Source organism: Rhineura floridana, chromosome 5 (assembly GCF_030035675.1).
Source record: "Rhineura floridana isolate rRhiFlo1 chromosome 5, rRhiFlo1.hap2, whole genome shotgun sequence".
Classification (NCBI taxonomy): Eukaryota; Metazoa; Chordata; class Lepidosauria; order Squamata; family Rhineuridae; genus Rhineura; species Rhineura floridana.
The window spans coordinates 158,424,783-158,452,728 of NC_084484.1; the positions used below are offsets into that span (position 1 = coordinate 158,424,783).

At 41.0% G+C, this 27,946-nt stretch overlaps 1 protein-coding gene across 2 annotated transcripts; it reads right to left on the bottom strand.

The window, feature by feature from the left end:
* Nucleotides 1-909: 909 nt before the first annotated feature.
* On the bottom strand, nucleotides 910-27,853 carry MPHOSPH8 (M-phase phosphoprotein 8). Of its 2 annotated transcripts, XM_061628606.1 has the most exons (15): nucleotides 27,546-27,853; nucleotides 26,521-26,676; nucleotides 23,598-24,743; nucleotides 19,084-19,183; nucleotides 17,934-18,161; nucleotides 12,609-12,734; nucleotides 12,064-12,152; nucleotides 11,395-11,535; nucleotides 10,694-10,780; nucleotides 9,068-9,222; nucleotides 6,275-6,426; nucleotides 5,099-5,226; nucleotides 3,386-3,442; nucleotides 2,338-2,421; nucleotides 910-1,724 (listed from the first exon to the last, which is right to left on the bottom strand). In XM_061628606.1, exons 1-15 carry the CDS (start codon nucleotides 27,750-27,752, stop codon nucleotides 1,683-1,685), a joined length of 2,898 nt encoding a protein of 965 aa, XP_061484590.1. In that variant the 5' UTR covers nucleotides 27,753-27,853; the 3' UTR covers nucleotides 910-1,682. The 2 variants fall into 2 exon arrangements, with proteins under 2 accessions (XP_061484590.1, XP_061484591.1); XM_061628607.1 differs by lacking the exon at nucleotides 3,386-3,442 and having other exon boundaries at nucleotides 27,546-27,852.
* Between the last annotated feature and the right edge of the window lie 93 nt (nucleotides 27,854-27,946).

Below are 27,946 nucleotides of genomic sequence, written 5' to 3' on the forward strand. Positions count from 1 at the left end.
AATTCTACATAAGCTGCTCTTTAAAAAATACAAGTACAAGGGAAGTGTGTAGTGTTTACAGTTAAGGCATAACCATAGCTCTTGATGAAGCTCAGACATTTTGCTCTATTGCTGAAAGGAGGCAAAGCTGCTTGTTTTTTTAAAAAAAAAAAATTTCACACAATTGCTAAATTATGTTATTGTGCCTAATTTAGTGCTGCTCTTAGCTCTCCAGGAGTCTCATTTCCATTGTCTTTATCAAGTAAGCACCTCTACAATGCTTCTGCGGATGCCAGGAAACAAAGGACAACTGGCTTAGTGCCACTACTGATATTTACTTCCCTCATTCACTTTCCCATCTGTTTTCATAAATGCTTGTCAGAGGATAGACCCTCTGCCATAGTCTCCCTAGAGGGATTTGAGTATTGAGAAGTTATGCCATTGTGGTTAATAAAATAGGATCATACACACCTTTGACCCAAATGGCAAGTTTTGAGAGTACTAATTCACAGGATAGCTACTCTGCTGCCCATCTTAAATTAGTGGTTCCCAAGCGTTTTTCCTCACTTAGTGATTTTTCTGTCTGTTGTAGCAACTGGAATGCACTGCGCTAGATGCATGATTCTAATGGTATTTTATTGCTGTTTTTATTCTTATCTATCATATTCTACAGAATTCAAATTGTAATGCAATAATACAAAATAAAGAGAAGCAATTAAAATAACAATTAATCAGTATGCATAATGTGATGGACATGCCATCTATCTTCAACCACAAATCCAGACCACCTGAATGAAGCTCATGGACCAGTGGTGGTCTAAAGTGTGTCTTAAGTGATTGAAATCACCTATTAATTTCATTGACATACTACTTGATATAAAATAAAAACTTCATCTTGAACCTTTAACATTTCATTTTACAAACAAGAGGTTTTATCATTTTTACATTTTTATTAGCCCAGAACCACTACAGAACTGCTGTCAGCCAATACAATTGGGTCATTTAATTAGAGTATCAAATGACTCCTTAAGTCTATAAATATGGTCTATCTTTTACAAAATAACTTGAAAATATCTTGTTACAAGTCAATAATTATAATAGGTGGAAATAGTTTATCAAGAATGCAACCTGATAATATAACCAACCCAATTTTTGTTCAAGCTTTCCAGCCAAACGTCATCCCAATATCCAGTTACCATCAGTTCTTTATTAAAGCAATAATGCAACCTATCTTCCTGCAGTAACAGCAATAGCAAATGCAGTTCTACTTGCTAAAAGTGTAAATATAAACACCAAAGTCAGGACAAACTTTTAGCCTTTACAAACAATCAAGAATTTCACTTTTAAAAGAAACTTAGTTCATTTTAAGGTTTTGCACCACTCCACATTGTGGAAATGCTGAAATACGCAGTCTGGACTTTGCAACGTAAAATGGAATTACAGTCACTGGCACAAATACATCTATATCTACATAATAAAACCATCTTGCCCAATTTCTTGAGCAGCACAATATCTGCTAGCTAGCAAGAAAATTCACATGTAAACCAAGATCAAGTAAAAAAGAAACAGAGGTTGAACCATTATCAGAGCACTGAATACACCAGGAGTTCCAAACTGCTTGATCTGACTCAAAAGGAAAGTAATAAAGTAACCAAAAATACTACCAAGAAAGTATCTGCATCAATAACGTGAGGTTCAAGAGGTTACTGCAACTGTACTCTGTATGCACCTATCAGCAACTTTACCTGTAAGAGAAAAAGCACCATTGATTTTATCCATCCAATTAAATATAGACAAGGCATGATGGATGACAATATACTGGATGCCTAAATAAGTACATCTACATTCTCAAAACCTTGCTAATTTCTTCTCAGTGGCGATAAAAGAATGGTTCCTTTAAGCAATACAGATACAAGGTAAGTGTCTGCTGTGTGCATACATCATATTATGAGACCACCCAACACATTTTATGCAGGCATCTTAAAAATGTTTGACTGCATGAAGGAACTCCTAGTCTGAGGGCCCTGCGAAAAGTACTACTTCATCAAGTAGTATCTCTTGCATACATTAACTACAATATGCTTGGGACCCTTTTGAGGGCCAAAAAGCAGGATAAAATGATTGTATAAATAAAATAGAAGCACAGAATACACTAGACACGGACTACTTTGATAACAACTTACTAAAGCATTTAACTGGGTTCCTAGAATATATAATTTTGAAGCATCTGGATTGTATCCAAACATATAAATAAACAGTGTAGATGCACTTCACTTACTTCCAACAGCTCTGCTGAGTATGACCTGGATACACCTTTATGTACATTTCAATAGTAATACCTGTACATGTATTTCTCACCTTGGCAGTAGGAGCTTCTACCAATCGTATGAAGAGTTTGTTAAGGCCTTGTATAGGACTGAAGGAGTAAATAAAGTGACTGTCCTAAAAATAAAGAGAAAAAAATGACTTATATGTCTACATATAAGAACATTATGCTCCTAGACAACAAGAGAAGCTGCAAGAGAACTCTTAAATTTTCACATACAACTTTTTGAAGTGTGTGAGAGAGAGAGAGGACAAACTGCAAAGACCAAGCGGCAGCCATTTGCTTAACAGAACTTGGGTACTGCTGTGCATGAGAATGTTGGTTTGCATGAAGACAAATATTTTTTAGGATGGCTTCCTGCTTTCCTTCTATACCATATTCTTGCATGGCTCCACCCCACTTGTTCACCCACTCAGCCCAGCACTGAACTGAATATAGAAATTTAATGGCCCAGTCTGGGAGGTCTGGCACAACAAACAGCGCACTGAAGTTCTAGGAGGCAGATGGCAGGGCTGGCAGCCCAACAGGCATCTGAATATGGTGGGTCCAAGTCCCACCAGACACTTTCCATCAGGGGTCCATGTTTTTGCAGACACAGACTTCTAACAGCTACAATAATAGTCCATTGCTAGCTATTAATCACAATGGCTATATAAAATTCAGAGGCAATATGCTTGAAGGGAAGCAACAGTGGAAGAGGGCTACTGCCTTCATGTCTTACATGTGAGCTGCTCTGAGGCATCTGGGCACTGTGGGAACAGAATGCTAAACTAGTTGAAGCTTTGGTCCGGTCCAGCAGGGCTCTTATGTTCTTACTGGCTCTGGTTACTGGTTACTGAAATTCACCTTAATGTGAGTTGAGAGGAGTTAAAAAGCTTTCTTTTGTAAGTCTCTGTTGAAGGGAGGAGGAGGAGTTTGGCTATCTCTGCAGGTTGTGATGGGTGGAGACTAGTAGGGAACTGAGTGAAGGGATATCTTCGTAGCTACCCATATGAAATGAGCCCAGAGGCAGGGAGGGCATGAGGCTGGATAGGATCGGCACTGATGCCAGAGCGAATATTAATTAGCCTAGCCACTCACCTGGAAAATCCGCTGGGTGAACTGCTCTGTCCATGCAGGATGGCAAACTCTGCTGGGCTGGGAGGGAGGGGACAGGATGAGAAGGAGGCTATTCTAGGCATTGAGCTGTAGGACAGAAGTGAGCAAGACCTCCATCCAAGTCCTCATAATTATTAACTACTACGACTACTATGATTACGTTTATATCCCACCTCTCCTCCAAGGAGAGCAAGGTGGCATTCACAATTCTCCCCCTCTGTTTTATCCTCACAACCACCCTGTGAGGCAGGTTAGGCTAAGACACCGTGACTGGCCTGAAGCAACACTGCAAGCTTCGTGGCTGAGTGGGGATTTGAACCGTAGTCTCGCAAATCCTAGTCAAACACTAACCACTGCAGCACACTGGCACACAACATGTTCCTAGAAAAAGAGCTAATGCTCATCTTCCGGCAACAAATCACTTGCACACCATCTGAAGGTGTCTCCTACCCACATCACCATTTGAGATCCTAACTGCATATAGTTAAAACCAAAAGTCTGCCACCTGCTTAGACCCGCACACTTCTTTGAGATGATTTTTTTTCCATTTCAAAATCAGCAATGTATTCTTGCAGAATGCCACAGCAATGGAGTCTACCAAGAACTGTGCCAAAGGTCTGCCTAACGGAGTATGACAAAGATGCCTTCAGAACCAGAAACACTGAATAGAAAACGCAGAACTCTACTGTTAAAAATCTTTTAGTAGTACAGAAATACTCCACAGCATATATTTCCCACCATTTGATAAATTAGCATTAGGAAAGCATCTACTTGATGCTATATGCTGAAGTCAAGCTCCTTTCTCACACACGCAAAATCATAGTTCACTTGGGGGGGGAGAGCCCAAAATATGAAGTATGCTTTAAAGCTTCATTAGGACCAATTAAAATGTTACTACGTAATAAACCAGCTTTCAAGTTCTCCAGAACAATTCTTCAGGCTAGATGTAAAGCAAAATTAGGTGGGAGGATAATTGGGAGGTGGACAAAAAGCTGGGCATTACAACGAAGCCCAAAGATCTACCATTTGAAGGAGGCTTATGATGAGAGTGCCGGAGATGTCAGGCAGATTTCATTGATGTCTGCTAGGTTATTAATGGATATTTCTGTATTGGGCAAAGGCTGAAGGGGGGACGAGAAGAGTTGCTTGTGCAAAGGCACTTGGGGAACCTTCATGCAGCAGGGGCCAAAGCTGGCATGGTTCCTCCAGACATTCACTCAGGAAAGCCATTGGGGGGGGGGAGACAGGGAGGCTGACTACAAGGCAAGCCCAAAAGTAGCCAAATTCACTAGGAGTCCAGAACCAAGACTTCACAAGTAAGATGGCGAATATTGTTTAAACTCTCAACTGATTTCTCTCTAGGCCCTGCAGTCTAAAACTATTCCAAAGCATTTTGCCTGGTTAGAAGTGCTACCTAAATATTACTAAAACATTCAAAGTGTGCTGCACATTCATTTGACATCATAACATACAATGCTGCAGGAAACAGACAAACCACGGACTACAGATTTAACTTAAACAGTTCTATTGATCAAGGATGTACGAGGCTTTCAGACCTTTCTGATACTGTTGAAAGCTATTGGAGGCTTTAAAACTGATTTTTTTTTAAAAAAAATTATGAACAAATCTTTGAGATAAATATTTTACATTTTTGAAGAATTATTATATGGCCAGTCTAGAAGATGAAGAATTTACCAGGAACACAGGCAGCTGGAATTTGTCATTCAAAACCACAGCTTGTACACCGCATGGTCCACAGAGCCGAGCAACAACATCTTTACCAAAGAAGTTTGCATGGAAAATGAATAAAAGAATTCCAGATCCTAGGGAAAAGAAACAATCATGCTTTTAGAGAATATAAAAAAGTAATGAATTACTACACTACCCCATGAGGAAATCCTGAAAATCTGCCTCAACACAGCAAACATATAAAAACCTTTTTACCTTACGTTACTTAACTGTTATTATGTATAACAGAGCCAGTGTGGTATAGTGGCTAAGGTGTTGGACTATGACCTGGGAGCCCAGGGTTCGAATCCCCACACAGCCATGAAGCTCACTGGGTGACCTTGGGCCAGTCACTGCCTCTTAGCCTCATGAAAACCCTATTCATAGGGTCGCCATAAGTCGGAATTGTCTTAAGGGCAGTACAGTTATATTTTTATGGATAACATATTTAAAGTAGCAATAGTCAGTGGAACATAAAACTGATCAGTTGACTCAGCCTGAGCCTGCATTTTGTTCTTATACAGAATAGCTGAAGAAACTCCTACTTTCCCGACCTTCTAGAACAACTACCCCTGTTAGATTCAGAAAGAGGTACTCTGGAAAGTGAATCCTGAAAGTTTCCAGCTGGATTTTGGGATTCTAAGTATTTGTTTCCCCTGCCGATTCTGTAAAGCACTGGACTGCTAAACAAGGAGCATGCAAAATAAATGCGATTTTGGTGAATCCAATTCTTGTTCCCTGACATTTTAGGTCCAAGAATGTTACCATAATATTTGGATATGCTTTTCTTTTTTCATAACTTCATTTCTCTACTTCCGGAAGAATCAAATAAGATCAACATTCAATTACCAGAAGATTAAAGCACAAATATCATTGTTAAGCACAGCTTATTCTCTCTCAAGTACAAAAGATCTTTCAATATGTGCCTGTTGATCTTGATTCTTACTGGGCTGGTTTATTTTCTAGCTGCTGTTCAGTTTTGTTATGACTGCTGGTAGTTTTAAGAAGATTCAAATGTTTTATTAAGATATTTTGCTTGTGAGCTGCCCGGTGGGTGTGTAGATGGATGGACAGAATCACTCACTCACAGAATTTACATTTGGATGTTCAGTACAGTGTTTAAAGAAATAATGTGAATACAACCTTCAACCTTCTGTGGGGGTTTATAGGTGAACTCTGAAGAATAATCTGGTCCTTCACAAAGTCGATGACATGCAATATCAAATACAGGTTCCATCAAAATAAGTCGGGCTTCGAAATATTCCCTGATAGTCTCTTCTGCTACTCGTGAGAGCCTAATCAAGTAAAACAAAGCAAAACTACCGACTATTAAAATTTATATACCTAAATTGTATTTATTATCGTTATATCAATAAAACACCTCGACTACTTCTCAAAAAGCAGAGTTGTCACAATTTTGTTCTCAATTGTATGACAAATTTAAGCCCCATGTAGAAGCTGTGCATGGATTTTTATTATCAAGAGTTTTAATTTAAAAATGTGATGGCAATGTGCACATGCACTAGAATTATGTTTTAAAAAACTTCTTCATGCATGAAGAACAAAGGCCTCATACATGAAGAACAAACGCAGAAAAATCCCTGAAAGAAGGAAAATCAGAAGACGCAGCATTCTCCAACAGTGAAACAGGCAATATCACCTTATAATGATCAGCACATGAACCTTAGCCTAGATCAGGTGTGGGGAACCTTTGGCCCTACAGATGTTGCTGAACTACAACTCTCATCATCCTTGGTCATTGGCCATGCTTGCTAGGGATGATGAGAGTTGTAGTTCATCTGGAGCACCACAGAATCATAGTATAGTAGATGTCAGCTCTACACTGCCTCAGCAGTGTCAGGGGGGGCTGGAAATTCCTGGGTCTTTGGCAGGGAAGGAAAGTCCTTAGCCAGCAGTCGGGTTGTAAATCTGTCAGGCCTATCCGAAGCGTACTTGCCGAGTCAGAAGTCCAGAAGCGAGGTCAGTGGAGGTCCGGGATCAATTGCCAAGGAGGTCAGTCAAAGAGATGCTGCAGGGAAACTAGGTCTACACAAAGCCACGCCTGACGTTGCAGTCAGCAACAAGCTGCAGCCAAGGTGTGCCTTATAAAGAGCAGGATGGACAGCAGGTGTGAGCCCTCAGCGTTTGGGCCTTAAGGAGACAGGCCTGCCTCTCTTCTGCCTGACCTTCTGCTGTCTACGTTCTGCAGGTGAGGGGGGAGTATCCTGTTCACTGTCTGTGTCTGGCTGCAGGGCCTCTGCTGTCCCTGGGGTGCTCTGCAGCTGAGGGGCAGAAGGAACTGGATTCTCAGGAGGCTCCTCCGTGTCTCCTGCTGCTCCTGGGTCTGCTGCTGTTACTCCCGAGTCGTCCTCATCTGAGGAGTCCTCTGACGGGGCCATGACACTAGAGCTGGAAGGGGCCTATAAGGCCATCAAATCCAACCCCCTGCTTACTGCAGGAATCCAACTTAAAGCATACCTGACAGATGGCTGTCCAGCTGCCTCTTAAATGCCTCCAGTATTGGAGAGCCCACCACCTCCCTAGGTAATTGGTTCTATCCATTGTGGTACCACTGTAACAATTACAGTAGGGCCCTGCTTATATGGCAGGTTAGGGACCAGAAAATCGCCAAAAAGCGGAACATCGATCAGCTGTAGTGCGGGGAGCTCCAGCTGACAGCGCTTGGCCCCTGAAGCTCCCCCCACAACAGCTGATCGATGTTCCACTTTTCTGTGCATCGCCCTTCCCCCCCCGCTCGCTTGCCCTCGTTATGGTGGGGGGGTAGTGCTCCCCCTCCGCAGCAGGCTCCCTGCCGCGGATCACAGGAAGGGAGCTGCCCGCCCGCACCTGTTCACTCGCTCTCCACCGCCTGCCTCGCTCATCCACCCGCCTGCTCACCCTCTCCCCGCCTGTTCGCTCAAGCACTCGCTTGCCCTCCACCGCCTCCCTTGCTCGTCCCCCCTTGCCTACTCTCCCTCCCCCCTGCCTATTTGCTCGCTTGCTCTCTGCTGCCTCCCTCGCTCATACCCCCTTGCCCGGTCGCCCTCGCCCTCCCTGTTCGCTCGCTCACTCGTTCTCCGCCTCCTCCCTTGCACTGTAAAATGGCGCCCGACACTCTTCTCGGTCTCAGAGCTTGGAAACATTCCTTGTTTCAACTAAAACTCCTACCAGCCCAACTGTAGTTTAAAAAAGGAACGTTTCCAAGCTCTGATGACGTGCTCAGGGCATCGGGTGCCATCAATTGCATCATGCCGCAAAATCGCTGCAAAAACAGAACCAGCGCCGAACATATGGGACAAAGACACAATTCAAAACCACCACATTAGTGAAGCGCTGTAAAGCGGGGCCCTACTGTAGGAAGTTTTTTCTGATATTCAGCCAAAATCTGCCTTGCTGTAACTTCAGCCTATTATTCCGTGGGATGATCGAGAAGAAATCCTGACTAGATGTTTTGTGGCTTTACTTTACCTAATGAATAAGCCAGGCTGTCTTATAAATGCATGACACTTTCTGATTTGGAGTCAGACCATTAAACTATTCAGCTCAATATCGTCTATGCTCGCTGACAGTGGCTCTCCAGGATTTTAAACAGGAGTCTTTACCAGGGCTACTTGGAGAGGCCTATGGATTAAAATCTAGGTCCCTTTGCATGCAAAGCATATGCTTTATAGCACCTCCTCAAACCTAAGTATCATTTTTATTCTTCAGGAAATTCCACTAACACACTGTGTAGGCAAGTATCTCTATACAGATGTTGTATTTCTGAATTTTTATGATAAACGAAGTTCTACCCAGAAAGAGATGCTATTAAGTGTTTTAAATAAACTAAAGAAGTTCAGCAAATATAGTTTCCCCTCTTTAAAAACCAAGACATTAGCTTAACTACAGTCCTTGATTCACTAGGGAACCTGAACCATCTCCCAAGCAAGTACTTACGTAGCCAAGTGACTTGTGAGGAGTTCATACACTAGTAGGTTATTGCACTGTTTGGCAAAATGAAGGGCGTTGCTCTGATGCTTTGATGAAATGTTACAGTCTGCTCCACTTTCAATCATAAGACGAACAATATCATAGTTTCCTCTCTTACAAGCCTACATGTGGTTGAGAAAGCAACAGCTCAGTATGTAAAGACACATTTATTGGGTATTTTGGAGTAGAAACTCTCATGTAATGAAAGCAAAAAACCCAAAGTATTTATTCTCTTACAAGGTTTAAACACCTTTCAAATGGAGACAACACAGCCTGAGTAGCAAGAGCCCTGTCTCAACCTCAGTTTAATTTTAGAAGAGAGTGAGCTCATACTAGGTGGTTGGGAGGGAGGGAGGGAGGGAGGGAGAAAGAAAGGCATCCACACCCATATGTCTTAGCTCACCCTCTTACAGCTGAGACAGGAGTCTGGTTCCAATATAAATGTTTTCTTTCAAAAGAATGCTGGGATGACTTTCATAGATTGCACTTCATCCAGATGGTCAAAAAAATACCACTGATTTGGGAGTATATGTGGATTCCAATGAGATTTACAAAGGAAGAATGGGGTCACCCCAGAGATACCCCCCCTTGTTTTTGGTCACAACAAGTGTGCTTGACACTACCAAAGTACCTGAAGCCAAAAAACACTTATTTGGCAGAGGTAGAATTCTTCTGAGCAGTATTCGTTGGCTCCTTCTCCATGCATACTGAATAAACTGGGGTGTTTTTTGATCCCTGGGGTGTTTTTTTCAGAGGGAAAACAGTAAGTGGTAATTGGCTGAAATTTGGGGATACTGTACAGGTGACAGTTTGTGACAACATCCTACCAGGACAACCCCATAGGTCTAGTCATGTGTAAATTACACAACAAAAGGCAGAAATTTGCTTCCAGGGCTTACAGGGATATTTTTTGGCCCCCAGTGGTTTTTTTGTTTTCAGAAGGAAAACAGAAGGAACTAGCTGAAATTTGGGGACGTTGTACAGGTGAGTTTGGGACAATGTCCCAGGAGGACAACCCTGTAAATTACACAATGAAAAGGGCACCTGGGGTTCAAATGAACCCCAGAAGTCAAGATGAATTTTACATCTTCTTGAAAATGTTGTGCTTTTTCCTGTGAACTCCTAGCAGCATCTACCTCAAGGGCTGGGCCACCCTAGCCAAGATGCTCAGATTATCCATGGCTGGACACTACTGCCATGCTTGGAACACAAGGACAAACACAAAAAAGGGAGAAATTTTGTCTTCTTCCACCCTTGCTGGGAGGAGTTCTATTCACCCTCCTCTCCATTCCAATCTTGGTGAAACAGACATTAACAGAAGCAACACAGAGGATGAATGACTGTTGAGTATTAAACTTGAGTTCAGGCATAGTATGCAGTTCTAATATTACTATAAAGCTGCACCATTCAATAATGTGACATATGGTTTACTGCCAGGTCCGAGGACTTCCAACTTTTAAAGATTAGCTTATTATTTGAGGTGCGATTCATCTATATGAGTGTTCACAGATAATGTTCTTTCTATGGGAAGGTATACCCAGATTATCCAGTTCTTCAGGTTTACTCCCCACAAGTCATGCTAACAGCATATACCTTCATTAAAGCCGTTTCACCACTGTTCTGCTGCAAATTCACGTACGCCCCAGCTTCTAAAAGGATGGCTGCAGTAGTTAGGTTGTTCTATAAGGAAACAAAATAATGTTTAAAATATGAATCGTCTAAACCTAAACAGAACATGGAAAGCTGAGGATTTTATAGAAGAGCCACAAAAGCTAACTTAAGCAATTCTATCATATATCGTATTGCTCCCTCGATATCTTTGAAAGTTTTCAGAAACCAGATTTATTCATTTCTGAAAATTATCTGCAGATAGCAATCTAGTGGTACCAATGACTCCAAGATAAAAATGTGATCATTTCTGACATTTAAAGTTCGCCTGAGCATTCTTCCTCAACCTGGTGCCTTCCAGATGTTTTGGACTACAACCCCCCCAGTCCTAGCCAGCAAGAAGCTGAATCAAAAACTTATGGTCCATCTCTACTATACTTTCAAACGAGACATCAGAAGATCGGTTTCTTTAACAATAATTGGATAAATGGATTCTGTTATATCAGGTGATTTGCAGCAGAGCAACAGGTACATTCTGAAGTCTAGAAGGCTCAACAAGCAGCTGGCCGCAGTACCCGTATTTTAATTTCTTGTTCCAAGCATGCTGGATGTAACAATTGAGGAGAGCTTTTAGAAGAACAAACCTCTTTTTTTAAAAAAAGAAAGAGGCAGGCTGAAAAACTAACCTTTTCAGCAGCATGTATCAATGCAGATGTTCCATTTTTTTGTCTACAATTAACTTTTGCTCCTTTCCTGATGAGAAGTCGAAGAATGTCATCATGACCTCCTGCAGCAGCGAGCATCACAAGAGTCATTCCACTAGAATCCTGAAATAGTGGTTTATTAATGTTTCATTTTTTATTACATTTTTCTAAGCTACAACTGAGGAATAGACAATGTACTAGCAAATGGTCAATTACACAGCTACTTGATGTCCCCTCTCCAATAACTAAACTTTTTCTTCAGGCAGTCATTATGGATACACCAAAGAGATTTTTTCTATTCTTCAAGAGACTATTTAGAATGCAGAATGGAATTCACATCCCAATTTTTCTTAATGGCTCTTTCTTTTTGAAGATTTATAACCTGTTTTTTGACTGGCATCTTCAGTGTGGCTCACTACATTTATCAAATACCTGGATGCATTAAAAGCCACACACTTGGACTCAGACGTCATTTTTACAGCACTTACCAACAGACTGCAGAAGGTGACATAGCCCAATCTGCATTAAAAACATCAGTACTGGGTCATCTGCACATATAAGAGATGTTGTTTATTTAACCAAAGGCTAAAATGATTAGATTCCTGCTGTATTTTTATACAAAGATCATTAAACTATTTCACAAAATCTTACCTCCTGATCAAGGTTATATTCTTCATTTGAATTAAGTGCCATCTTTACCGTAGCATAGTGTCCATTTTTAACAGCATCCCGCAGCTGAGCTATAAGAAAATAAGTTCAATAGGAATAAATCAATTTCAAGACAAGAGGCATGAAGATGTACTATCTCTTTAGTGTGCTCTCTCCGTATTTACACACTTACCATAATTTTTATATATATAATTTATTTACACTCCACTGACCACAAATAAAAAGTTGCAGATTGTTAACAGAGGAAAAATATCAGAAAGCAGTAATAAATTATCTAAGAGAAAATTCAATATTTAGAAATCCTGCAACCTTCTTAGTTATTAAAAAATTAAAACTCTCCAATAACCACCAATAGAGATGTTGGAGATTATATTGGGAAGGATTGGGTGATGGGGGTGTATCAGTGTTTCTCTAGCACCCTGATAAAACCAGCATTTAAAAAGAACAAGGGCAATATCTATTATTTTACAGGGACTGTGTTATATCTGCCCTCTAAAAGTTTTGAGGGCAAAGCATTTGTTACTCACTAGATGATATTGCTTCAGCTGCCAAGTCATTCTCATCTTCTCCGTCAAGATGCTTTTGAAAGTCCTCCAGCGTCAGCAGCTCTAACTGCATGTCCATGCCCAAACTCACAGTTTGTTGCTTTGCATCTACCAAGTTTGATTTTTCAGGAGGAAGCAGAGAGAAGAGACAATTTTGCCATCACCAACTAAATCATCATCTCTGCAGACATTGTATGCGCTTTCCCTCCCACCTATTCCTGCTCCAAGTCAAACAGAACCATAATTCACAGCACAGTGTAGCCTGGACAACCAATAAACTGAAGCTCCATCCAAGATAAGGTCCAGTTGGTGGACGACTCATTTGTCTGGTTTCACCCTGGTGGTGCTCAGCCTGTGCTGAATGGGACTACACTCCCCTGAAGAAAAACATTTGCCAACTGGGGATGTTCACTGATCTATCTTCTTCATTGGATGTGCAGGCTGCCTCTGTGACATGGAGCGCTTTCTACCAGCTTGTGCACTGGATATAACCCTATCTAGACTGAGACAGTCTGGCCTCAGTGCTCCATATCCTGATAACCTCCAGATCAGATTACTATAATGCATTGTATGTGCTACTTTTAGAGACTTCAGTTACTCCAAAACACATCTGTGAGGCTGCTAACTGGGAGTGCCATTATGATCACATTAGGCCTCTGCATCACCAACTGAACTGACTCCCAGTTTGTTTCCAGGCTGAATTCAAAGTGGTGATTTCATTTATTATTTTATTATCTGAAGGTTATTTCATAACTTTCAAAGCTCTTTTCAACTTGGGACTGGGTTGGCATTTTTTTTAAAAAAAGGAAAAAAGAAATGTCATTCTTCAGTTGCCCCCACGTGGCAATGGCGGACAGGCCCTACTTGCTGGTGATGCTCCAAACTGTGGAATGCTCTCTCCAGAAAGGTTTGCCGGGTGCCTACCTAGATATCATTCTGGCATCAGACAAAGAGTTATATTTTTCCAGGCTTTTTAGTCCTCTGTACATTGCTTGTGGTGTTTTTAATTCCATTGACTGATTTTATATTGCTTTTTTGTTTGGCGGTGTTTTAATGTTTCTGTTTTGTTGTAATTTTAACTTTTTGTAAGCCATCCTGGAACCTGTAGAATATAAATGAAACAGGGTGATATTCAACTAAAGCACTAGGGGATTTTCCCCTCCTCGCCTCCCCCCTACACACCCCAAGCCATTCACAAATCTGCTCCAGAGCACTGGGGAAAACCCAGAACAGATTTAGGGAGCGTGCAGAGGGTCAAGGAGGGGAAGTCCTGTTGTGCTAGCACTAATCTTTGCATTAGTGCTAAATACTTGGAAGAAACAAATCACCAGGAACAGATGGCATACCAATTGAGTTGCTACAAGCTACTGAGACTGAATCTGTCCAAATTTTGATAAAGATTTGTCAAGAAATATGGAAAACTAAACAATGGCCCACAGACTGGAAGCGTTCAATATGTATCCCAATTTCAAAGAAAGGGGATCCAAGGAAATGCAGTAATTATCGAAATATTGCCTTAACATGCCATGGAAATAAAGTAATGCTCAAGATTCCACAACAAAGGCGCTTACCACATATGGAGCAAGAAATGCCAGACATCCAAGCTGGATTTAGAAAGGGAAGAGGCACCAGAGATCATATCGTAAACATACATTGGATAATGGAACAGACCAAGGAATTTCAGAAGAAAATCACCCTGTGCTTTATAGATTACAGCAAAGCCTTTGACTGTGTAGATCATGAAACACTATGAAATGCTTTAAAAGAAATGGGGGTACCACAGGATCTGATTGTCCTGATGTGCAACCTATACTCTGCACAAGAGGCTACTGTAAGGACAGAATATGGAGAAACCGTTTGGTTCCCCCATCGGAAAGGGTGTGAGACAGGGGTGTATTTTATCACCCTATTTGTTTAATCTATACGCAGAACATATCATACGAAAAGCAGGATTGGACCAAGATGAAGGAGGTGTGAAAATTGGAGGAAGAAATATCAGTAATTTAAGATATTCAGATGATACCATACTACTAGCAGAAACCAGTAATGATTTGAAACGAATGTTGATGCAAGTTAAAGAGGAAAGCACAAAAGCAGGACTACAGCTGACCGTCAAAAAGACTAAAGTAATGACAACAGAAGATTTATGTAACTTTAAAGTTGACAATGAGGACATTGAACTTGTCAAGGATTATCAATACCTCGGCACAGTCATTAACCAAAATGGAGACAATAGTCAAGAAATCGGAAGAAGGCTAGGACTGGGGAGGGCAGCTGTGAGAGAACTAGAAAAGGTCCTCAAATGCAAAGATGTATCACTGAACACTAAAGTCAGGATCATTCAGACCATGGTATGCCCGATCTCTAAGTATGGATGTGAAAGCTGGACAGTGAAAAAAGTGGATAAGAGAAAAATCAACTCATTTGAAATGTGGTGTTGGAGGAGAGCTTTGCGCATACCATGGACCGTCAAAAGACAAATAATTGGGTGTTAGAACAAATTAAACCAGAACTATCACTAGAAGCTAAAATGATGAAACTGAGGTTATCATACTTCGGACACATAATGAGAAGACATGATTCACTAGAAAAGACCATAATGCTGGGAAAAACAGCAGGAAGTAGAAAAAGAGGAAGGCCAAACAAGAGATGGATTGATTCCATAAAGGAAGCCACAGACCTGAACTTACAAGATCTGAACAGGGTGGTTCATGACAGATGCTATTGGAGGTCGCTGATTCATAGGGTCGCCATAAGTCGTAATCGACTTGAAAGTACATAACAACAACAAACCACCCATAATATATAAAATAATCTGTGGATAAATAGGAGAGACAGCTCCTGTACAATAAAAATTGGGATATAAGACCTATCCGAAAAATCTTGTGTACAACTGAAACTTGATAAAAACATACCAAGTAGTACAATCCACATCATTAAATACCAGTATTGTGGATGAGTGAAGAGAACAAGAAGGCCTATGTCATAAATGGTATAAAACAGACTGAGAGAACAAACAAGGCTTGGCGTGATACAGCATTAGCTGAAAAGATTCAACCAAAACTCAGAAGACGCTGAATCAAGAACCAGAAGCAAGGCTACCTCACCTCACTATTGGAGAAGTAAGGAAACTGGCCTTTGTTGAGGCTGTGTCCTCCAGAGATTCTGATAAAACTTACAGGGATTTGTGGGGATTGCTGTTTTGTAGCACGAACTTCTCCAACATGTGAAACTTCACATCTTTTCTGAGTTTTAAGTTAAATACTACCTTGGCTTAAGCAATATGGGAGTTGCTGCTTATTGAAAATGTACCTTGAGAATGGGGAAAAGGTTCTTGCCTAAGTAGGTAACTAAACTCTGATCTCTTTAGAGCAGAGACCTGCCCATTAGCAAAAAGGATATATCCAACAGTACATATTCCATGTGTAGGAGCTGCAGTCACTGCACTTTGTTCACATGTACAATATTTTCCCCCAGGGTTGATCTCGGGAAAGCCAGTTCTACATGCTTGTGGGAGAAACCACCTGTATGCTAAGAACATAAGAAGAGCCTGCTGGATCAGGCCAGTGGCCCATCTAGTCCAGCATCCTGTTCTCACAGTGGCCAACCAGGTGCCTGGGGGAAGCCCGCAAGCAGGACCCGAGTGCAAGAACACTCTCCCCTCCTGAGGCTTTCAGCAACTGGTTTTCAGAAGCATGCTGCCTCTGACTAGGGTGGCAGAGCACAGCCATCACAGCTAGTAGACATTGATAGCCCTGTCCTCCATGAATTTGTCTAATCTTCTTTTAAAGCCATCCAAGCTGGTGGCCATTACTGCATCTTGTGGGAGCAAATTCCATAGTTTAACTATGCGCTGAGTAAAGAAGTACTTCCTTTTGTCTGTCCTGAATCTTCCAACATTCAGCTTCTTTGAATGTCCACGAGTTCTAGTATTATGAGAGAGGGAGAAGCAGTTTTCTCTATCCACTTTCTCAATGCCATGCATAATTTTATACACTTCTATCATGTCTCCTCTGACCCGCCTTTTCTCTAAACTAAAAAGCCCCAAATGCTGCAACCTTTCCTCGTAAGGGAGTCGCTCCATCCCCTTGATCATTCTGGTTGCCCTCTTCTGAACCTTTTCCAACTCTATAATATCCTTTTTGAGATGAGGCAACCAGAACTGTACACAGTATTCCAAATGCGGCCGCACCATAGATTTATACAACGGCATTATGATATCGGCTGTTTTATTTTCAATACCTTTCCTAATTATCCCTAGCATGGAATTTGCCTTTTTCACAGCTACCGCACACTGGGTCGACATTTTCATCGTGCTGTCCACTACAACCCCGAGGTCTCTCTCCTGGTCGGTCACCGCCAGTTCAGACCCCATGAGCGTATATGTGAAATTCAGATTTTTTGCTCCAATATGCATAATTTTACACTTGTTTATATGCTGCACTCATTGGCTGGCAACTTGTGACATCCCAGGACAACTGAACTAAAATTAACATTGGATAAACTTGCAAACAGCACTTTAAAAACAGTTTGAAAGGTAGACAGCCCTTCAGCTGTTTGGGAAGAGGTGCAAGACAAATGACTGTCAGCTTTATGTTAGCTGATAACTAGGTCTGTCAAAAACATTATGGGAGGAAGCCAGGCTTCCTCCAAGGAAGAAACAAATCTGCAACGAGTCCTCTTTTTTCAGGCTACATTTGCACAGACCCAAGCTACTCCGTAAAACCTATTATATACTTATATGGTGCTAGATAAATAGTAACAAAATAGATTAGGTTATAGAATCATACAAGGTGTGAATTATCCTACTGTACTACTGTATCTGCTGCAATTCTATTCCAAGTTAATGCTGCTTGAAAGATGACCCCATAATCAGTCTAAAAGCATCAACTCATAATTGCAGACTTCCCCCTTAGCCACTTATGAGTTATGAGATAACATCAGACAAGCCACTGAATTCCCTGGAATACTGAGCTGCCTGGCTCATGCTGTAGATTGTAGGAGCCTGTTCAGGATTCAAAAGAGCTTCAGACTAAGGAATCTCAGCGGTAGGATGCAGAAAGCCAACAGACATCTGGTTCTGGAGAACAGGATATGTTGGAATAGAAGATGAAAGCATATGGGGGGTATAAAAGATGGGGAAGCAAATTAGACCATGTAATACCGAGCATTTGAGGCGCAAGTATGTGGGGATTCTTCAAGCTACAGACCTCTGTTCTTTAAACCAGAGGCCATAACTAGTACCTGCTCACAGCAAAGAAACCAAACTCAAGTGATCTTTTGTCCTCCACGTCACTTTCTACATACCAGAACTGTCCTCAGTGACTTCACGATCACTCTCTGCTGCAATATAAGCCCAGGTATCTGTCTCATCTCTTGTGCTCCTGCTGTATAGTTGTCTGTCTTTTGATTTGAATTCCTCTGTAGTTCTATAATCCTGCCCTGACTCTTCTCTTTTTCGGTTGTCCAAGTATTCATTTTTTTCTTCTGAAGAAATGCTAAAACCATCAAAAGCACTCTTGATCTCTTTCAAACCTAGAACACAGTTAACAAGGTTACTATGATGACGTAATTTCACTTTTTCACTCCTACTGGGAGAAAGGGCAGGATATAAATGTAATTAATTAATTGATGCAATCCTTACTGTAAAGAAAATCTTTTTAAGTACTGCATTATAATCTACTTCATCAAGAAGTGCAAGTCACTTTTTATTCACAATCCAGCAATAACGGGATGCATTTGCAAGCTCTTTTGGGTGAAGACATTTTGTTACTGTTTAATTTATAGTCCAGCAGTAATAAACAGCTAATATTTTATTTTTTGAAAGGCCTTCAGAAATTTATTATGAGCACCCAGTTATAAGTGCTTGCAAATAATTATGATTTATACTTAAAATTGCTTTACCACACAACTACAAATTTAAAGACGTATTCTATACTGTTTTACTAAACTGAATAGAACAAAATATTAGTACAAGTGTGCTAGTCTTCAGATTAGGCCTGCTAAACTAGATCATTCAGGAATTCAGAGTGGGACGGGGAAGAAACTTTTCCTAACATTCAGTGATCACATCAGTTCTGCAATATTCAATCTGAAAAGTAATACAAAAGGCCCTATTCATTCAATATTTAATGTGATTTTTCATTAAGATTGGTATAAAGTAAGAAACCAATACCACCTGGTGAAGATAGAAAGAAACACTGTATAACAAAATATTCACTAGCTTATGTTCTATGAAAAGAATGCATCAAAATTAAATTTATTTTCTAGACTGGAAAGATATCAGCATTAAATAACGTAGGACAAAATACAGTTAAATTGAACATGGTTGCAACATAAACCATATCTTCAACAATGGAAAACTGCATAGTGTACTACAGGCACTGTGGGTAGATTAGTTTGATAGTCTAGAAGGACTTTACAATGCAAGCAATGATTTTAAGGATTTCACACTTACTTTTCAACCCCCTCTGTTCTTTTTTGCCCTTTTCTTCCTTTTCAGAATCAAACCTCTTGGGGAGCTTTTCTTTTGATTGACTTTTTTTGGCTTCTTTTTCCTGGAAATGAAATATAAATATATATACAAAAAATAAAAACCATGTTCTGAAACACATATGGCAATAGAAGCCAATAAACAATGAAACTTTGTATGTATCCTGCTTTGTTAGTAATAAAAATAGTAAGGCTTGGATGGTAATAGGCAGATAACCTAAGAACTGGCAAACATTCACAGTAGCTCATACTCAGGTTGTTCCACCTAAAGTGAAAATAATTTGGAAAAGTAATTTAAGATGCTAAACAATTCATGCAATGATCAGGATCCAAAAAGCTACTGTAGGTGCACTTGAGGATTTAGGAATGTCCAGTGGGATTTTTTATCATTTTTGAACAGATTCTGCAGGCCATATCACAAGTCTGCTTGTGAAAGTTCTCTTTGCTTTAAAAACAGTTTGCAACATCACAGGGAGGATGCAGCTGGTTCTTGAGAAAACACAAGCCCCAAATCCACTTAGGAACACAGAATTGGTTGTGCAGTTCTTTGATTCCTGGCCAAAGTGTTTTTAATATGAATACACAAGGACCATGAAAAATGTGTTTCCTTCCCAGCTAATTTCATATAAAAGAATAACTGAATTCTTATTCAGTAACAGAGGGAAAGTAGCAGATCCCAGATGTAAGCAGGTCTGGCCTTTATATAGCGATATTGTAATCATGATCTGCTTAACAGAGAGACCAGAAGCCAAAATCTTGAAGGGGGGAATCTGACTATCCTGTTTTAACCACATTCTTTTGAGATATCTTATGGTTGGAGTGGAGAGAACTGGTGCAGATAGCAGTCACCATACTATTTCACACTATTTACTGATCATACGAAGTATATTGCATATTTTAAGATCCTCAGCTGAAGCAGATTCCTAGTTAGTTCTTACACTGTCGCCCTGCTCAGAATCTCTTCTAGGCAGCTTAAAGGGAAGCATTATAGTAAGAGCCATACCTTGCTCTCTCAAGTTTTCAAAACTACTTTCGTAAGTTTCTTTCCCTAATTTGCTAGCAAAATGCAATTGTTTTATATTAGACAGGACAGTGTAAAAAGAAGACTAAATACATTTTTAAAACCAAGGGGAGGCACAAGAGCAATTTCTCTATTATTCAAATACAAAATCCATTCTTAATTATACTTTCCAAGGGGCATCAGCAGTTAGAAATTAATCTAGAGGAAGACTGTTCTGTCAGAACATTAAAACCCCTTATTTTAAAAGGCAATTAGTTTAAATTCATTCTTAACACTCGCCTTGAATGAATTCTTCCCTTTTATCTGACTGAAATGTAAAACAGGTTTTCTAAGTGCCAAGTATTATTATTTATTACATTTAGTTGCTGCTTTTACACCAGTGTCTCAAAGCAACTAACATAATAAAAATACGAACAGGAAACATTAAAACTAAATATAAACCATAAATAAAACAAGACCTTGAATGCTCATCTAAAATATATATATAAAAGGAACAAGTCCTACTCACTTCACTTAAAAGGATAAGTGCAAAAAAGACGCCATGGACGTAACTAGTTATCCTCCCAATGAAGGACCAAAGGCCTGGGTATAAAAATGTTTTTGCCTGGTGCCTAAAAAACAAACAACAATGGTGTGCTTCCCTGGGGAGAGCATTCCACTAGTGGGGAGTCACTAGTGAAAAGACCCATTCTCATGTTGCCACCCTCTGTACTTCCTCTCAGAGAGGGCACTTGGAGAAGGGCTCAGATGATGAATGCAGTATTTTAGGTAGTTAATTTGAGGAGAGGCAGTTCAAACCAGCATTTTGAAGAGAGAGGTTTAAGCAACCCCTTTCTGCTCAACACTCCTCTGCTGCTGACTGACCTTCTCTCGTCACTTTCCAGCAGAAAAGCAGCAGGCAGGGCTCTCAGCCTCAGGATGGCTGCCAGCATGTAGACTGTGGGCAAATAACCAAGGACAAAACTAGACATTAAGGGTGGGAATGCAATTAATGATCACTTTTTATTACATAAACAGCAGCTGTGAGGAAGTCCACACAGTCTCTGGACCACAGGGAGGAGAAGTTTAACTCTCTCTCCCTACCTCAGTCCCAATAAAACTGGCCTGAAATGCAAATAGCAACTTCAGAGAGGCAATTTTGTCAAGACTCCTTGTGCTTCTCTCTCCTTGGCTGATATTTACATAACAAATCGCAGCAAATCTGGTCAAGGTATCCAATATCTGGCCCACTGTTATGGGACCATTTCCAACTGATCTGGCCTTATGATGCAGACAACATACTTACAGTGATGCCTCCAACCACATGCTCTCTACAGCCCTGCCCTTCCTAGCTGGTTAAATCCAGCTGGAGTGAGGTGGCCAGGTGAGTCCAGAGCATTGTTAATGCATCATGGAGTGATGGAATGGTGCCAGCCACCTTTAAGAGCTGCCTCTTTTAAAAAAACCCACCTTGGACCCAAAGATGTGTAATAAAAACCAGCAAGTTGCCAATACTCTTTTTTGGGGGAAAGTTGATGGAGAGGGTATTGGCGGAGCAACTTCAAGTGTTCCTAAATGTTATCTGGATTCATTTTAAACTGGATTTAGGCCTGGTTGCCCTGATGGATGACCTTTACTGAGAGAAGGACAGGAACACAACCAACTAGAGTGCCTAGAAAAGCAAAAAGAAAAAGGGGCAAAGGGGAAGGGAAGAGATGTTCAAAAAGAAGACAAAGTAAGGAATAACAATCTTAATTTTGCATGCCCTCCTCTGTGAGGTGCATCTGTCTCGATCACTTTTGACTTTCAGAAGGAATTTGAAAACATTCCTGTTTACCCACACGTTTGATGGCTGAAGAGGACTGTTTATTTATTATTTGATTTATATCCGGCCCTTCCTCCCAGCAGGAGCCCAGGGTGGCAAACAGAAGCGCTAAAAACACATCAAAACATCATAAAAACAGACCTTAAAATACACGAAAACAAACCGTTAAAAACATTTTTTAAAAGCTTTTAAAACATCTTTAAAAAGGGTTAAAAACATACTGTTTTAAAAAAATAAAAGTATTAATAAGCAATTCCAACACAGATGCAGACTGGGATAGGTCTCAACTTAAAAGGCTTGTTGAAAGAGGAAAGTCTTCAAAAGGCACCAAAAAGATAACAGAGATGACGCCTGCCTAATATTTAAGGGGAGGGAATTCCACAGTGCAGCTGCCGCCACACTAAAGGTCCATTTCCTACGTTGTGCGGAATGGACCTCCTAATAAGATGGTATTTGCAGGAGGCCCTCACCTGCAGAGCGCAGGGATCAACTGGGTATATAAGGGGTAAGATGGTCTTTCAGGTATCCTGGTCCCAAGCTGTATAGTGCTTTGTACACCAAAACTAGAACCTTGAACTTGGCCCAGCAGCAAATGGGCAGCCAGTGCAATTCTTTCAGCAGCGGGATGACATGTTGGCGATACCCTGTCCCAGTGAGCAGTCTCGACACTGCATTTGCCGCAGCATCTGGACCAACCTCAAAGGTAGCCCTACATAGAGCACATTACAGTAATCTAGCCTGGAGATTACCAATGCATGGACAACAGTGGTCAGGCTATCCCTGTCCAGAAACAGCCACAGCTAACGCTGGTAAAAGGCACTCTTAGCCACGGAGGTCACCTGGGCCTCTAGCAACAAAGATGGATCCAGGAAAAACAACAACCCCAGACTATGGACCTTCTCTTTCAGAGGGAGTACGACCACATCCAAAGCAGGCAACTGACCAATTACCCAAACTCGGGAACCACCAACCCACAGCACCTCCGTCTTGCTAGGATTCAGGCTCAGTTTACTGGCCCTCATCCAGTCCACCACCAAATCCAGGCAGCGGTCCAGGGCTTGCACGGCCTCTCCAGATCCAAATATTACTGAGAAATAGAGCTGGGTATCGTCAGCATACTGCTGACATCTCACCCCAAATCTCCTGATGACCGCTCCCAAGGGCTTCATATAGATGTTAAACAGCATGGGGGACAAGATGGTGCCCTGCGGCACCCCACAGCACAACTGCCAGGGGGCCAAAAGGCAGTCACCCAATGCTATTCTCTGAGAGCGACCCTGGAGATAGGATCGGTACCACTGTAAAACAGTTCCTCCAATGTCACTGTTCTTGGTGACTTGAAGATCACTGTTGGAAGAATGTTTTTAGTTATGTTTTTAGAATATTTTAACTGTTTTTACAATGCTGTAACTGTGTTTTGGAATGTTTAGAATATTTCTAAGTATAAATGTGGTTAAAATGTTTTAATCATGATTTCAGAACGCTTTAAAATGCTTTTTTTCTTGTTAAATTGTTTGATTTTTATCTTTACGTCTCTGAGCTCCTTCGGGAGAAAGGATGGATTATATAATTCAAAATAATAATAACAATAAAATAATAATAGTAGTAGTAGTAGTAGTAGTAGTAGCAGTATTAGTAGTTCAGGTTAGATTACCTTAGATAAAGTGCCTCTTTCCTTTGGGATGTCCTCGGCATTCAATTCACTCTTAGAGAGATTCTTCTTGTTGACTGTGCTCCCTCCTTTACTGTATTCAGAATCCAGGATGAATTTTTCAAATAGACTCTCCCCAACAGAATGCAGAGAAGGCCTCTCTTTCATTTTCTCCTCATCAGCTCTCCAATTTACATTTTTCTCTTTCCCTTCAGCAACTGTTGCTTTTTGAGGTACATCCTTGCCATAGGATGGGCCTGACTTAGTCTCTTTGTTTTTCAATTTTGAACTGTTGCTTACCTCCCCTGCTGAATCAGTGGACTTACGCCCTCGTTCATCAGTAGACAGTTTCACACCTTTCTGCATGGGAGCAGGTGTAGCTGGCCTTTTACTGTCAGGCTCAACAACAGCTTTTACTTTATCTGGGGGCTTCTGTTTTTTGTGTGCATTTTTTCTCTCTAAATACTTGTCCACTTTTCTACTCTCAGGCTCTTCAGACTTTCTGTGTTTCTTCTTTTTTCTCTTAACCCTCACTTCAGAACTATCATCTGTGCTCGTTGAGCTGTCTAGCTGCTGAAATGAAACCCATGGCACATTTTCCTCTTCTAACTGCTCTTTCTCAGCAGATATCTTATGTTTCTCCTCACTGCTGTCTGAATCCAAATCCACAGCCTCAGAATCAGCAACCTGGGGAAAAAACTCTTCCAGCAAGCTTGATTCAGCATCTAACTGATGAGCACCAAGTTTTCCCTTTTGCAAATGTCTGTTTTCTTTAGACTCATCTTTTAATTTTTTCTTTCCATCTTTTTCTTTCCATCTGTCTTCTCCCTTCTTTTTACTAGTCTCTTTTAAATCTTCTCTCCTCTGTTTTTTGGAATCTTTTGTGTCTTCCTTTGACTCTGAAGTCCTTTTCTTTGGTTTTGAATCAGAAGCGAAACTATCAGAGGAATTTTCCTGTTCTAGTACAGGTCTCTCTTTACCTTTTGTTGATTTACACTTTTTCTTTTGCATCTCATCTTGACTTTTGTCCTCCTTCTCTTTAGATTTTTTCTTTTTCTTCTTTGGAGACAGGTCTCCTTTTGTATCACTTTGCCAGTCACTATCTGCTTCCGAATCTGCTTCAAAAAGATCATCATTCAAAGGCAGCTTCTAGAGAAAGAAAAAAGAAAAATGAGTTGGTTTAGTGCCTAAGCTAAATACACAAATGCTACAGAAACACCAACATTTTCAATCTGATGTAGTTGCTGTTTCCAGGCTTAGTCCCCAAAATCGGGTTGGGCAGAGTTCAGGCCTGTAGGATTTATTTTATTTTTTTACTGGAACTCGAGTGCCACGAACCACAACCAGGTGCAAAAGACAAAAAGAACGAAAGAATTCCGAGTTCAGGAATTTGTTCCGAGTACCATAATTAAACTGAGCTCAAATCCTTCCAAACAAAAACCATTCCTGGTTACTCCAAACTTTCTTCATTTCAAGCAGTATATCTTACAGGGAGTCATTTTTTGCTACTGTTAAAACAACCAGAAGCAAAAAAATCCTTGCTGATCTACTTCCGCCCTGGGCTTCTACTGGGAGAAAGGGCGGAATATAAATTTAATAAATAATATCACCCAGAGATCCACCAGTAGATCCCAGTCTGCATTTTGTCCTAAATTACTGTGCTAGATATTTTGTACAACAAAGAAAGACACAAAGGCCAGAATCCAAAGCCCATATAAGATGCAACCAAGGGCCCAGGCATTCACGGCAGGCTTTTTGTCTACTTTCTCTTTGACCAGCCATATCACCCATTAGCTTTGAAGCAACCTGTTTCAAGAAACCCTAGCCACCCTGAGCCATACAGAACTAGTTGCATAGTATTTTTAGCTTAAAGTTGTCAAACTCCTAAAAGCTATTTAACAGTTTGTCAAAGTTGTGCACTATGATTCTCAGCAAGTAATCTGAGAACTTTGTCCTATTGACTTCAGTTGATTTATTCTTCATTATATGTGCTTAGTACTGCAGCCTTAAAGAAGAAGTAATTAAGGGTACAACTCTCTTCATTAAAATGAATGGGAATTGCTTAGGAGCAAGTTGAAAATGTGAAGATGACCAAACTAGCTTCCTATGTGACAAATCTGCAGAAGTTCTGTTTGAACATTCCACACACCCACTCTCCTCAAACGTAGGCTTATAGAATTTTCAGTACACAGTATCTCACCAAAGAGGCCTTACATTGCACAAACAAGGATATTAAGAAAGCACAACAGAACCTAAGCATACTTTTAAAAACTACTCTAGAAACAGAATTGCCATAGTCCACCAATTAATAAAGATGCCTTGTCCTAACTACAGAAATAGAGAATAACAGAGCAGAAATAGAAGCAGGTTATCTGTAATGATGACTTCATTACATAAAATATGTGGCCCCCACCCTGTGGAACTCCCTCCCTAATGATCTCCACCTTGCTCCCTCTATAATGAGTTTCCACCGGGCCGTGAAGACCTGGCTCTTCAGGCAGGCCTTTGGGGAGGTTTAGATTTTATTATTATTATTGGTGTAGATTTTAATGTTTACTGGATTGCTATGTTATTAGATGTGTAGATAGATTTTATTATTATTATTGGCTCAGATTCTAATGTTTATTGCACTGATAAGCTAATTTGTACGTCGCCCAGAACGGCTGGAGAACCAGCCAGATGGGCGACTAAGAAATTTAATAAATATAATATAAATATTTGTCATTATGATAAATCATCATATTCAGTTAGGCAGTTTGATTAACCCTGAAGACATAGTAACAGACAGTAGTTATCCAGCAATACAGAACTTTCACAGAAGAGAGCCCCCCACCGCCAAAAAATTGATTTTAAAGGGTAGTGTCCTTAACAATAGAAAGAAGGCATAAAATGAATTCTTGAGTGGTTTGAGTGAAATCAAACATACCTGTATTTCTTTTTTAACAGGTTTAGGCTTAGAATCCACTATTTTCTTTCGGAACTCAAGCAGCACTTCTCTACAATCTTCTAAATGTTCTTCAGGTTCCCACGTATCATCATCTGGTGAATATCCTTTCCACCGTACTTTGTACAGTATTTTACCCTGGCAAAAAAGCAAAGGCATTTAAGTGTACAATAAAGAGGATTTCTCAGTGAGAAGAACAGCTCTTTATGGGATAATAATAAACGAGTAGGAAAGTGCAGGGGGACAACTAAACCAAAGGAAATCTGTAGTATGGATTGAGCCTCCAAAACCAGCAGCGTGCTCTAGTGTTTCCAAGATCAGAGAGCTAAGAAAAATAGTCCATCCCCCAATTCACTCTTACACCCAAGAAAATTTACTTTTAGAATTTGCAAGAAAGAATTTTCATGTTTGGTGCAGTCCATCCCCAGAGGCACTCTAGGCATTACTTCTGGGTACAGCTTCCAAAAAGGAGGTAAGCCTCGAGCAGCCACTCTTGTAGAGATACAGTGGGCATCCTCTTGTCCAAAGGGGTTAATTCTACTCTTCCTGAGAGAGTACCTGAAAAATCCTCAAGATGGGGGCTACTTTGAGCAGACAACACCTTTTAGCCATTTTAATTATATGTAGCACTCCAGTCCTCTCACGGCATGCAATTTGGGACCTGGTGGCCTACTGTTTAGCTTGTTGGAAGCTATACAGCTGCTTTTAGGGTACCGATAGAAGTAGATTTTGTTTTGATTTTTAGATTGCTCTGTGAAGTGAATTTATCAGGTATCTCCATCCCCCGCCCATAGAAAACATACCTCCTCCTTTCTCCTACACCACCAGAGAGGAGCAGGTCATGATGGAGCAGCCATAGGCGCTCTTTCTCCTATTCAGCCACACGCTACACTGAGGATAGAGCACGCGATGCCTCTATCCTTCTTCTCCGGCTGCTGCCAAGCAGGGTAAAAGCGCCCTTCTAGAACCCGCTCTGCCTTCACAAGACCCGCCCCCACCGGACTCACATCTTCAGTTTTAACGTCCAGGATCTTCTCCACCTCATAAACATCGTCTTCATCGTCCTCACTGTCGCCTCCGCCGCCACTTCCCGCCGCTCCTGTTGCTATTGCTCCCGCCGCTCCTTCTCCTGCTGCCTCACGGGCGACCGCCTCCTTCTCCTGCCTTCCCACTGCGGCGTCCTCCTCCTCAGCCCCACTCACGGCCGCCGCCATGTTGGGGTCGAATTTTCAAGCGACAAGAGTAAAAAGCGGCTGCGTCATTCACCCCCTCCCACTGTAAAGCCAGGGAAGCCGCCTAGTGGGTAGCAAGGCCCTACCGCCAATCAACTGTAGGCAAGCCCCGTTACGTTTCCCATCCATTACAACAAATCAGAATGGTCTTCAGAGAAAACGGCCAATGAGATAGA

Coding starts and splice junctions, on each gene's coding strand:
- MPHOSPH8 (XM_061628606.1), bottom strand. CDS start 27,752: ATGGCGGCGGCCGTGAGTGGGGCTGAGGAGGAGGACGCCGCAGTGGGA. Junction 24,744..26,520: donor CTGTTAAAAAAGAAATACAG/GTATGTTTGATT, acceptor TTCTTTCTCTAG/AAGCTGCCTTTGAATGATGA. Junction 5,227..6,274: donor ACCCCCACAGAAGGTTGAAG/GTTGTATTCACA, acceptor TCTTTTCCCTAG/GATCTGGAATTCTTTTATTC.